The sequence below is a fragment of the Eublepharis macularius genome, chromosome 11 (assembly GCF_028583425.1).
Source record: "Eublepharis macularius isolate TG4126 chromosome 11, MPM_Emac_v1.0, whole genome shotgun sequence".
In the NCBI taxonomy this organism is placed as follows: Eukaryota; Metazoa; Chordata; class Lepidosauria; order Squamata; family Eublepharidae; genus Eublepharis; species Eublepharis macularius.
The window spans coordinates 69669704-69683475 of record NC_072800.1 but is presented as its reverse complement, the minus strand read 5'-3'; the positions used below and the strand labels follow the sequence as shown (position 1 = coordinate 69683475).

Sequence of the window (13772 nt, the reverse complement as noted above, 5' to 3'; positions counted from 1 at the left end):
TTGGATCTGTGGTGTTCAGAAGATGCCATTAAAGATGCGGGAGAGATCATAGGCCAGTGGCTTGCAAGCTATAAGTAACATATGAGCCATCAAGCTTTCCCTTTGTCCCAATCCTCCTCTCTCCACCTATAATGAATGTTTAGCACCGCCCTTGTCCTGAAGAAGACCATTTCAGCTACTGAGCCACATAATAATACCAGACCCCAGGTCCAAAGGAAGCCAACGCCTGCAAACTCTCTGTTCCTTAAAAGCTCCTCCATGGCTTTTTCAGTAAATTGGAAACTGTTCAGTTTTTAATGAGCCCCAACCCTTTCTCCAGGATCACAATCAACAAGATTCAAGGTTTCAAAAGGTAAACAAGTTTCACGTGGGAGACAGAATGCCCTCTACCTTTCTCCTTGTTGGAACTAATCTGAAGAGGTTTCAACTAAACTGTCGATGATGGTCAGAAGAAGAAAAAGGGACTAGTTTCTGTATGTGAAAGAGAGAAAGATCATCGCCGTGTGATTGACAGATAGTATGTGTGTCGGTTTACACAAGAAACACATGCATGTGACATGCAAAACTTACAGTGGTCCGTATAAAGGAGTGTGTGTGGATCTATCTGTGCAAAAATACATAAGCAAGTCTCATATATGAGATGTACAAACATCTTACGTACTGGGATTTTTGTACTTCTGGGGGGGTTTATTAAAACATGATGTGCAATACACATTATAATGTGGTCCAGTCCTAAGTGGGCAGTACTATGTAACATGGCTTAATGTTGCGAAGGGAGCGACACTTGTGAGAGTACATGGAGGGGGAAAAGATGAACACACTGGATGGATACAAAGATACCTTTGGTTTACCGAAGAACTGTTCCTATGAATGGAATAAGGTCCTCCATCAATGGAAGAGTATTTCTGTGAAAAGGATTCCTCCCTGAGTGGAAGGGCAACTTTGGATGCAACTCGTAATGTCTTGGATCCCACTAGTTGAAACAATCCCATCCCCCCACCATCAAAGAATCTTTCTGGTATCAGTTTATTTTCTTGGTTTCCACATTATTCTGTAGCCTTTTCTTATTTCTATAAGAAAAGGCTACATATGACTGTAATATATATATATATAATATTACATGTGTGCTTGTAGAAATGTTTATGAGAAATCTATTTGTCGAGGTAATTATGTGTAATATCAAAACAACAACAACAATTAACATCAATTAATTTTTAGCCAGTCTGACCTGATAATTCTAGCAAAGGAAAATGTTTCATTGTCATGCATATTGGCATTTTACTGCTGATAGGGCAGCTATTTCTGAGCACCAAATGATTAAAAAAATTGTAACATTTGTGTACATCTGTTATTCTTAACAGGTGTGAAATAGTTGTTAACACCAGAGAGACGATTGTTTTTGTGTTAATATATTCATGTCAGAAAAATAACCCAGTTAATCATTTTTTTGAAACCAAGTAATCTGAAATGTATAATGGTAAGGAATACTACGGATGTGAAAATTATCTTTGTCCAAGTTTGCTTTCATTTTCTTGTATAATATTGTCACCTATTATAATTGCCAAAGAAGGTGCTTAATGTGTATATTATCTTCTATGGCACATAACATAACTAGGTTTGTTCACTTCATTTACAACTCACTTTTCTTCTCAGTGGAGACCCAACACAGCTTACATTGTTCTGTCCTCACAGCTTAGCTGGGGGTGTGTGATTAGCCCAGGGTCGCCCAACAAGCTTCCATGGCAGAGTGAGGATTTGAACTTGGGTGTCCCAAATTCTTATCTGACAGTCTAACCACTCTAACAGACTGGCTTTCTGAAGGGGTTCTACATATATTACAGATCCAAGTATAAGGAGATCTGAAAAACGGTCAAAGCAGCACATCAACCCTAGAACGAACTAAAAGATTCTCACATCTCTGATATATTGTCGAAGGCTCTGATAATCTAACTCTCAAGGAACAACTCTGCCCATACTACCAGTCTGAACCTAACCAATGCTTCTTTCTTGCAAAGGACATGTCAGTTAAACGATTCCTTACCATTTGCTGACAGAAAGCATAGGTATAGAACAATGTGGTAAAGCTTCCGTTTCCCAAGGGCTATGGACCAGGCTAAAAGGTTACAGTGGTGAAGGACTTTGCAACAACTTAGGTTTGACAATCCAGGCAAGGGTTTTCATACAATATAATCATCTGAATAAGGACCCACGTAACATTGTTCTTCCTTACCTTGTCTCACTTTCTTTGGGTATCACTGCTGTTCCATAGCCAAAAGCTTTCTTGTCGGGTGTTGATGGGACTACTTCAGCCATGCCAGGCAACCCCATTGCATTTCGGGGTTTTCCTTCCACATACACAGGAGTTCCAGGGTCTTTCTTAAGGGACTGGCGACTAGGAGATGACCTGTCAAGGTGAAGAGTGTGAGGAGACACTTGGGTGTTGTGGTGGGTGTGAATGTCTAATATCCGCATGTCAGCTACTCTGTGAGGAGAGGCAGGAGGTGTTTTGGAGCCCAGAGTCGGCAAGTGACTGTCAGGGTATTTCCTTGATTTTTGTCGGTACAGCGATTGCTCCATAATTTCAGGCTGCATAGAAGGATTACAGTAAGTGCTTGAAGACCTCATGGTGCTACGGTGGTAAGCAATGACATGATCAGGGACATCAAGAGGGTGTCCTGTATGCGAAGCTGCAATGCTCATCCGACCCTCATGGTACAAGTAGGGGTCGGCGTAGAGTCCCTCGTTTCGAAAAAGAGTAAGGCTTTTGTTACTCAGATCTTCATCTGGTTTCACATCCCGTCTTTCCAAAATGGCACTAGGGCTTGGCGAGAGGGGTCTAGATGCCGAAATGGTTGAAATCCGGTCCCTGGGAATCGTTGCATTTCCAGGACCACTGACTGACCTGACAGTGCCATAGGGGATCCTGGATGGAGAAGGAGGCATTGAATATGGCGCTGGAGTAGCAGGCGGGGAGGTCGGAAGCGCATGAGGAGGATGCGTAGCAGATCCTGGCCGAGAAGCATTTGGATAAATGTCTCTCTGCATCTGCAATATAAAGAAATCCAATCAAAAGGTATTGTTCTGGGTTAGCTTCATCACAACTACAGCGATACAGAATTATAATCTTCCCCAAACAATAAAACTATCTGTAACTATAGAGGCAGCCATTGAAAACACAGATTTGACTCTTATTTAAAGAAGGCAAGAAAACTGGCTGTTAGTTGCAATAATTGAGATTCTTTCCTGGATATAATTATTAACTATAATTTATTACAGTATAATATCATAGACTGTAATTTTTTATTATATGTGCATTATCATCATCTGTATGATTTGTATCAACAAACTCCAGTCAATGGACATTCTGTCACTAAGACATAATAGAAAGGGAGAGGAGAGTCATGCTATTTTATTGATACAGAATTGAAATGCAGAGAAGTACATTGTGAATCCAAGAGAGAATTGCAGAAGATGCAGAAGAATCCATATTTGGAATAAGCTTTTTTTCTGGGAAAAGAGGTGGTGGAACTCAGTGGGTTGCCCCCTGATCTCCAGACAGAGGGGAGTTTAGATTGCCCTCCATGCCGCTGCAGCGCTGCGGAGGGCAATCTAAACTCCCCTCTGTCTGGAGATCAGGGGGCGGGGCCACCAGCCATGTGACCATTTTCAAGAGGTTCTGGAACTCTGTTCCACTGTGTTCCAGCTGAAAAAAAGCCCTGGGAATAAGGATCCCTTATAATATGCTGATTAAAAGACGATGACCTGCAATCTGGATGTGCTGAAAACCTACATTCATATCAGGTCCGTTTTGCTTAATGACCTCTCCTACACAGAGGGCCTAACAGCCCAAACATAAACACATGGACACACACAAACACGCAAACATCATAAGGATTAAATTGGTAGAATGTATTTATTTATATAACAACAACATTCGATTTATATACCACCCTTCAGGACAACTTGATGCCCACTCAGAGCTGTTTACAAAGTATGTCATTATTATCCCCACAACAAACCACCCTGTGAGGTGGGTGGGGCTGAGAGAGCTCCAGAAAGCCGTGACTAGCCCATCTTTCTTCCAGGGATATCCCATCTTTCTTTCAGGGGGTCCCAGTTGGTATCCCTGTGGAGTTCTAACCAAAGTTGCTATATCATGCACCTCCAGGTGACACCCTGGGACCACTGACATATTTCTTTGTGGAAGACATGGGGTAGGGGGAGGGATTCAATGGTCCCAAGCATTCTTGCCTACATCTAACACACACACCTCAAATCCACAGCATTTTACTCAGCAACTCTGGAATCAAATTGAAAACAGCCCCGTTCCGATTTATGCAAAATTACACCAAGTTACACCCCTATGAAATCCACGCCACTCAGGAGTTCTGAGAGTTGTGGGAAGGTGGCCCCACCTTCTCACAGTTTGACTTTGACCAAGGATGTTACCCACTGTGTAGCAATCAAAGGGTCATCTGCATTGCTACCAAAGCATACTCTCCCTTCTCCACCCGCAAGTTTATTTTCACCATGATGACAATTCTCATGCCAGAGTATACAGATGGATGTAATTGGAGACATCGGCCTCTGCAGGACTTTTCTTGTGACTAGAGATCCAAGAGGGGGTTGTAGCCTCAGGCACTGGAGGAGGGCAGGAACAGGAAAATAACCAGCAACAACAAAAATAATTAGAAAATAAGGTGTGTCAGGAGGCCCCAGGCTACTAGAAAGAAACTTGAACATAGATCCGTGACATACTCAGTAAAGAGAAGTAGTCCCGGTTCCCCAAGAAGTCTCTACGCACATGGTACATCTTTTTGCAAAACCAAACCCACAGATTGCTTTCTGTTTACGTTTTACAACATACATATATTAGATGTATAAATAGGGCACATCACTTGTGAACAGGCTTTTATTACTAAATTCCTAAAATATACTTACTCTAAGGGGTGCTTCATTCAAGAACACAATGCACCTTGTTTGGAGCAATCACATTGTGATCATATGGGCACACAGTTCATGAATAATCCCATAGCTGCCTCTTCTTGCTTGGAGTATTCAATTGGCTGCAATGACTTGTCATGTACTCAAGCTTGCAACCATGTTGAGATTGCAGGACATCCCCTAATTCAGTCATTTAATGGCATCTGGTGAAATAGGCTATGAAAACTACAAATTTGTTTAGTCTTTAAGGTGCTGCGGGCCACTCTGTGACAGCAGAAAGACAAAACAACTCCTCTGGAATTCACAAAAGGGAAAATTCCTACACAGAGAGTCCTTCTGGGTAGCAAACAGATGGAGATTGCCGTGCTTGATAACTACATGACTTTATCATGCTGCTTGAACAAAGGGAGTGTAGGCACCAGGCACATGTGGAACTGAACAGAGCAGCATATACTTATATGATCATAAACTATGATGAATCCACACACCAACATATCTAATTCTCAACATGACCAGATCTGTGGATACTTAAATCCAGAAAGTGAAGCCATGAATAGACAGCACAAGTCTGTGAAAAACACCTCAAAATAACAGAAGCAGTACCTCTAGCTTTAAGAACTGAATGCTCTCAGTGACTATTGCTAGGCAACCACAACAGTATTGCCAGGCTTCAAGCCTTGGTTTCTGTGAGTAAAAGGGCAGGGGGAAAGGGTCAGGGCCCTTTTCAGAGCTGTTTTGGCCTTTGAGGGAGGATTCAATGGGACAGCAACCGCTGGGCTACTTGCTACCATGCAACTCCATGACACACCCAGAATGAGCTGCTTGACACTATTCAAGGTAATAGTGGAGAACAGGAAAATGAGATCCCATCCTGCAAATCTATGTGGGTCCCCCACTTTCTACTAACTATTCCTCAAAGCGAATTGCCCTTGTTTTAACAGCCAAACGATATGTGATGCTGGAGTTTCATCACTGGAACTCCTGATGTGTATTTTGGCCTTGAAAAGCAGCTGTGAGAGTGGTCCAATTTGGATCAGGTCTATGGTGTCAGGGAAGCAGAGGCATTTCAGATTGGAGAAGTGATGCAAAAAGAAAGAGTCATCCCCCCTTTCTTCATAGTTTAATTCCTTGTCTTCAGCTATAATTGCAGAACTCCAAAGAGACAGTATAGCATAGTGATTATAGCATGAGACTAAGATCTTGGAGACCCAGGTTGAACCTCTTACTGTGCCCTGGTGCTCCCTGTGTGACTGGACCAGTTACTCTCTTTCAGCCTAACCTACCTTGCAGGGTTGTTGTGAGGAAAAAATGGGGCAAATCAAGTATGCCATCCTGAGATACTTGGAGGAAGAGAAGGCTAACAAAGTGATAGATGAGTAGTTTGGCCCTGAGAATTAATCTTTGGTGAAATGGTGCTATTAGAATGATCTATAATTATACATCCCAACTTCATTTTGAGGATGCATCATTGGGCACACTTCTAAACCCCTATAGCATGCTATAGAGCTGTTGTCAATTCAGCTTCTGAGTGTGAGAAATTCAAGCTGCCCTTTAAAACACACACCCCAGTACCAGTTCTAACACATGCACACTTGGATCAGGTATTGTTCTTAAAGGTACTCCATAATACACATAAATTTAGTACTGAATACCCCACCAGGAAAACAAATCAGGCCCCATTTAGATTATTTCCCTACTGGAATTACTTCATTCATTTCTCAAGTCAAGGAAATATGAGCATTGCTAGCCACAGAAAACAAACCCTCTTGCCTCCGAAAGCCACAGCAATTCATAATTTTATATCTGTGAAAGGTATCTTTTCCAAACATTCCTTTCAGGCACAAATCTTTTAAACTGTTATCTCTCAAATCCTGATCTCAAGGCTTTTAGTTATTAGATGCTGCTAAAACAAATAACGTAATCACCTCTATGGACTGAAAACACACAGAGATATAGGAGCAATTGCAAAGCCAAAACATCAACATACTGATCTCTCTAAAGTTTTTTTTTTCATTTAGAAATAATAAAAGCCACTTACATTAATGCAATCACCAGTTCTAAAGTGCTCTCCACATGACTTTTGCTTTCCAAGTTTTAAAGGCTCAGTGTAGAATGAGACTTTTACTTATTTCCACCTTCTTGGGAGAAGATTTCATGCATTCTTCAGAAGGCTCTTCTGTCCTTCTGCTTGCATGAAGCTGGGGTCATCTCACTTCCCTCAGTCCTCTAAACAGCACCGCTTCAATAGGCTAAAGTACTTTTCCACATGACAAACCTTCAGATTCTCCTCCCCTTAGAAATCAGTCACCAAATAACATCCCACACCCTTGGTATGGCATCCAGTCACAAAATGTGAAGCATACCAGCCAGTGCACCAGCTACTGAACGAGCCGAGAGCAATTTGAAAAGAACGGCGCACTGGAGAATCTTCCCAAGTGTGTGTGTGTGTGTGTGTGAGGAACAAGCTCAACCAAGGAGGTGTTATGAATGGATAAATAGATATTTTAAAAACTACACTGAAAAATGAAGTATCTCCACACAATAATCACAAGGTCTCAAATTGCTTATGTTTCAATAAACACAAGACGCCAGAAGCCTGAAGAAAAAGCTCACCGCTCAATTTATCAGAGCAGCTTTCAAAAACAAAGCCAGCCTGGTTTGCTTGCAGCCGATGTAGTCCGAACCCATCCCCTGTGCAAGCCAGGCCAGGATGAACAAGGGGTCTGTCTACTAATTAACTAGTTACCTTAGCTGCTTTGCCAAGCTGAACTTTGGGCAGCCATCATAAATCAATTCCGCTGCTATCTGCAGAACATTACACAAGCAATTAAGCTGGGTTGGGGAAAAAGTAAAATAAAAACGCAAGCGTTAACACATTTGTTTCAAACAATAGCTGAGTCACTCTCTTCCTCTAAAAAGAAAGCCCTTGCTGTGCAAATACACACACACTTTTAAAACGTAACAGAATCAGCCGATGGAACTCATTGCCACAAGATGTAACTACAAGCATAACTGGTTTAAAAAATATTAGATTAATAATACAATGAGAACAGATCCTGAATCTCTAATTAGTACCCTCTGATGGGCAAAATTAAAACCTCTTTCAAAGTCTACATACCCTGTATTTACAAAATGGTTGGGATTAACTCTGTAATAGGTAAGACAGGCTATGGCAGCCTTGATTGTGGCAGCGGGAGAAAAACTGCTGAGCGGTGGAGGGAGAATTTAAAGAAAAAACAGTAAAACCTGGAAGTGATATAGGATAGCTCTCGGAATCACCAGATTCCGTTGATTTCCAGAGCTCTCTCCTATGTCACTTCTGAGTTTTCCCAGCCAGTGCGACGTAGCCAATGTCGCTTGCCTCCTGTTTCCTCCCAACCTTCCCACCAGCTGCCAGAGTATGCCTAGCAACCTAGCAACCGCCCAGGGCCAGCTCCAGGATCGTCGGCACCTGAGGCAGCTTAATGCTGCCTGTGTGTGCGTGTGCGTGCTCGTGCGTGCACCGGACTGCATGATGACGTCACTGCATGTGACGTCATCATGCACGGGCTGGCACACGCACGGGGGGCCTTTCAGCCCTCCCTTTCAGTTGCTCTGCGGGCCAGGCTGTGCCTGGCCTGCAGAGTAACTGAAGGGGAGGCTGCCCACTCAGCTGCCCCATGCTGCCGCCACCAGCATGTGCTTGTGGCCGGTGGCGGCAGCAGGTCCATGGCGCATGCCCCTGCCCCTGGGCCGGTGCCCCTCTGGCGCCTTAGCGCCCTGAGGCAGCAGCCACACCAGCCTCAATGGGCGGGGCTGGCTCTGCAACCGCCTCTCCCCATATGTACCCCAGAGGGCACTTAGATCAGCATAAAAACATCTACTGGTGGTCCTGAGCCCCAGGGAGGCTCGACCGGCCTCGACTAGGGCCAGGGCAGTTCAATCCTGGCCCCAACTTGGTGGAATGCTCTCTCAGAGGATACTCAGGCCTGCCAAGAGTTTGTGTCCTTTCGACGGGCCTGCAAGACAGAGATGTTCTGCCAGGTGTATGGTTGAGGCCAGCACTTAGATCTACTGAATTAGCCTCCCTCTCGGTCTCCTAGCAGTGGGGGGGGGCATACAATCAATTGCCCCCATGTATGAGTTATGATTTAAAACAGCAATCTCACATCTCCACCCCTCCCCTCCTTTTTGGGAGGGAAGGACAAATGGAATCCCGTTCCGGGGAATTAGAAGTGAGGTTGTAGAGTCTGTTTTATGCTGCTGAACCTGAGTATGAATCTGTGATTTTATTGCTTTTACTGTAATGTATTTGTATTTATTTGTATGCTGTAATCCGCCATGAGCCCTTCTGCAGGGAGGGCAGACTATAAATTTTATTATTATTATTATTATTATTATTATTATTATTATTATTATTATTATTATTATTGTTGTTGTTGTTGTTGTTATGTCGCCCCCATGCCCTGCTTGACATTCAGGTTGGCTGCATGGTTTGCACTGGCTGGCAGAAATGTTTTCTGTAACATCACAGAGGCAGTAAGTTTGCTCCATTCTCTGATCACACCACTGTGGTTCTTCACAGTTTTTTGAGAATACCTGATTGTCATTATAGTCAGGAGTTTACGGATTCCTTAGGAGTAAAAGGACCAGAGTAAAGAAAGGAAAAGCATACGTGCTTTTCTAGAATAAAGCAGGAGCCACAACCTTTTCTTTCGTGAGAGCTACTTCTGAATAATAAAAATATCCCAAGCTACTTCCCCCTACCAGCCAGTTACCAATTTTGTCCTGGCCCAAGAACAGAACACAGGCTAGGAAAAGCATGAAAAAATGAAGCTATCAGCAAAGCAGCACGGAGCAAAACCCTATGAAATAAATACTATATATACATAAACATGATGCATGAGCTACTCTACGGCAGCGAGAGAGCTACTGGCAGTTCATGAGTGACCTGTTGCGCCCCCTAGCATAAGTCATTTTGGGGGTTAATCCTGTTCTTTTTTTCTTCAAAGAGATGAAATCCCTTTACACTTGGGAGGCACATGATGTGTGACACATCATATGGCTCAACAGGAGAGGCATCTCCCTGAGGGAGGGAACATGCCATCGTAACTCGAAAGGGCACCCCCTCACACACCGGATCACACAAGTGGTCCATTTAGTCCAGCATCCTGTTCCACACAGTGGCCATCAAGTTGCCCTGGAAGGCCAACAAACAGGGCACAAAGGCCTTCACCTGATGTTGCCTCTCTGAGCACTGGGATTCAGGGTCTTGCTTCCTCTGAATGTGGCTCACCACGGCCAGTAACCACTGATGGCCCTGTCCCCTCTGAATCTGTTCTTATTGCTTATCAACTTCACTGGGTGTCCCCAATTTCTAGTTTTATGGGAAAGACAGAGAAAGCTCCCTGTCTCTAGCGCACTGTCTGACATTAGATGAAGTGGCAACTATATTCTATACATTACTGAATTTTCCATTTCCACCTAACGATACTATGATCAAATGTACCCAGCTTCAAAACTATATTCTCCTCCTGCCCAGACTGGTCACCTCTCATCTCTCTACCCCTGGCACAAAGTAACTGGACAAGCAGCGGCAAATGCTCTGCGACCTCACTCCACCCTCCCAGTGATCGCAGTGAAACAGCAGTCCACCCCGTCTTGGAAAAGGCTGAGCCCAGCCACTTTGAACCATTCAGATATGAAAAATAGCTTGGATGCTCTGGTATTTAGGGATCTTTTTGCATGCAGTCCTTACTTTCTTGGGGGCGCTGTTCTCCTGTGCCTTTCGTCTGATGAGCCTGAAGCAAACCCCGAGATTAACAAAAGCCTCCCTATCGAATGGAAGACACAGTCTTAATCTTACAGTTGTGTAAACTATTTCTGGGAGCAAGAATTAAATGGCTCCGGCCTGCAGCTCAGTGGGAACAGTTACTGGGCTGGTTAAAGTACACATTGCTGAAAGCAGGGATGGGGGTGAGTGAGCGTACGAGTACACTCAAGTACACAGTCGAACCAGCAAGCTGAGGAACTTCAGATGAGGATAAAGACTGGGGATCAGTATCTCTACGTTCTGGCCAAAGAAGAGAATTCAGGAAGACTAGCCATTCCAGGAAGAAAACCTCTTTGCTTTGATAGAGTAGGATGGGTCAAATGGTGAGAGGAGAGGGGGGAGGGGGGAACTCGCATTCTGAGAGAAGTGTGAGGAAAAAGTTGGATTCAGATTTGGTTCTTTTGTTGCTTTAAAAACATGTGTTGAATTCTTTAAGTTTTTCCCCACCTCAAATCCCCCCTGGACAAGCTGCCCAGCTACTCTCCTTGTTTCCTGTGGGGGAAACATTTCCAAGCAGGCTCTCAGGCAGAAACACACAGGGTCAAGGCGGGCAGTGGCCAAAGGCACACTCCCAAATGCAACAGGAAGCCCAAGAGAACCAAAATAAAGCGAATGGATGGAATCCCCCCCCCCAAACCAAAGTGAATCAAGGGGACCAACATCAAACGGGAGAATCATGTCAAAACAGAGAATTCCACCCAAACCAAATTGAAGCAAGGGGCACTGTTTCAATTTAGCTCAACTGAACCACTGTCAGTCACAGAAGACAGGCAGACAAGGAGAGCTCCTCCACAGATTGGCCACCGACTTCCCCTGTCCGCCTCTTTCCCCCTCCCTCCTCCCTCTCCTCTCTTGGAAAAAAGGAGAAGCCTAGGAAGGAGCCAGCCACAGGCTGAAGCCACATTTCTGTACTTACCCAGATTTATCTGAGGGGTTGGATCGGGGTTCTTGGATTGGATCCCGGATTCTTTGATTTGATTCAGGAAAGCCATATGTAGCTGAATCAGCAAAACTCTAGCTTTTTTTCTTTAATCCCAGATTTGGATTGCACATCCCTAGTGTCAGCAACTATTTTTTATTTTATTTATTTATATTTACTTTGCATTTCTATTCCACCCTCCCCACGAAGGGCTGCTCAAGTTGGCTACAAACTGCCTTCCCCTCACAGCTCCACAACAGCTGTGTTTGACAGTTTATTTATTATTTGGGCCATACCAGCAGACAGATCAGGTTTTCTACAGACTATTTTGAAGACCCAGGGTATGGTGGGAGGGCCCATGATAACAGTAGTCTTTCTGAAGATCTGGGCTTAATGGTTAGTGGATGATAATAATAATAATGACAACAACATTCAATTTATACACTGCCCTTCAGGACAAGTTAATGCCACACTCAGAGCAGTTTACAAAGTGTGTTATTATTATCCTCATGACAGTAACCCTGTGAGGTGGGTGGGGCTGACAGAGGTCTGAGAGAGCTGTGACTGACCCAACGTCACCCAGCTGGCTTCAAGTGGAGCAGTGGGCAATCAAACCAGTTCTCCAGGTTAGAGTCCTGCCTCGCTTAACCATTACACCAAACTGGCTGGGAAACCTCGTGGAAACTCTAAGTAGGATACACCTTGAGTTGTGTGGTGGAAGAAAGGCAGGATATAAAAGAAATAACCTAAATAAATATTCACCAGAAGAATTTTAATCATCTCTCCAGCAGCAGCAACACCAGTGTTGTTTCTCTCATTCACCTCCCCACAAATGCAGTCAGTACAAAGTTGCTACACAAAGTGTTGTGTCTAATTATTTGTTGCAGGTCCTGACCAGCAGCTGCCTCATGTTCCAGCAAAGGAGTGGCAAAAGGGTCAGCAACACAACCCCCCAATGCTGGAGTGTGTGCTGGTGTCTCCATGGCAACTAGAGTTCAGCTGTCACCATCCTCAATCAGTGTGATTTTGCCCTAGCACAGAAGAGGGGTCAGGCTATGTCAGGTCAAATCAGATCAGACCTCCACGTCAGGATATGTGGGTCAAGCTTTCAAATACCAGCAGACAGATCTGAAAACAGAAGGGAACAGAAAGGAACACCTCATCTGATAACCACTAAGGGCTGCTATGCACATTCCTGGCCTGCAGTGAGGGCAAGGACAAACAACAGGCTCACACATACTCCCATGTATTGTACCAGTCCCCACTGAGTAAGGACGGCTTGATTTTCTGGTGCCTGTTCCTGGCAAATCACTGCCCCTCTTTTTGCCTTTGGGGATGGCTTGTAAAATGTTGTGAGCTTGGTTCCTTAAGCAGTTAATGTCATTCTTTCGGTTTCAGCTTCCGACTTCAGGTTCTCTAGGAGTTAAATCTCTGAACGGGGGATGGATAAATCTTGTTTCAAATGCGCATGCGCATAAACCCATACATGTTTTGAACACTAAGGGCTGGATCCTATGACTCATTTCCACCAAGTCTTTCTCCAATGGAGAAAGATTCCCCTTAACAAAGGACAACTTTTCCCTATCAGAGGATGTCTTTATCCATGAGAAAAAAGTCATTCTCCATTGGAGAAAGTAATGCTCTCTTGAAGGCTTTACACAAGAAAATCATATGATCCAACTCAGCAAAAAGTAAGTCACCCTAACGCTTTATCCAGACTAACACTTCACAGACTTTAATAGCTTGGATCTATGTTAGACCACAGACTGACAACATATTGTATGACAATTGTTTTTCAAATAGATCATTAATCACAGAACAAACTTTATCTTGGCTTTAACCAACAGTGGTTGGTTGTGGTGGGGAAAGCAGGTACTCACCTCTCTTGTTGGCGTGGAGGGCTAATGGTAGTTATGCTGCTGCAGAGTAAAGCATGCCAAAGACTGAATATAGCCTTCAGCAATTTGTATTAGTTTATGAGTGCACATGCGTACAGGTGTGAAGTTGCAGGCAGTGACTCTTGGCGTGGAAATTGGGGTAAGCCTGTCCTATTTTATCTCTGAAATGTTGGATGGTATGCCCTTGCCCATCACACAT

General features: G+C 44.0%; 1 protein-coding gene across 14 annotated transcripts in view; it reads right to left on the bottom strand.

The window, feature by feature from the left end:
* The window catches only part of KIAA1217 (KIAA1217 ortholog), a 476642-nt gene that overhangs the window by 54013 nt on the left and 408857 nt on the right, over window positions 1–13772 (bottom strand). For 13 of the 14 annotated variants that reach the window (XR_008597801.1, XR_008597800.1, XM_054990766.1 and 10 more), the window contains one exon: window positions 2231–3045. Coding sequence is in view for 12 of the 14 variants with exons in the window: in XM_054990766.1 (XP_054846741.1) it covers window positions 2231–3045 (815 nt within the window). In the remaining 2 variants the exon portion in view is untranslated. Of the gene's footprint in view, window positions 1–2230; window positions 3046–6982; window positions 7149–13772 lie in introns of those variants that run through there. The other variant, XM_054990775.1, reaches the window with a different exon arrangement.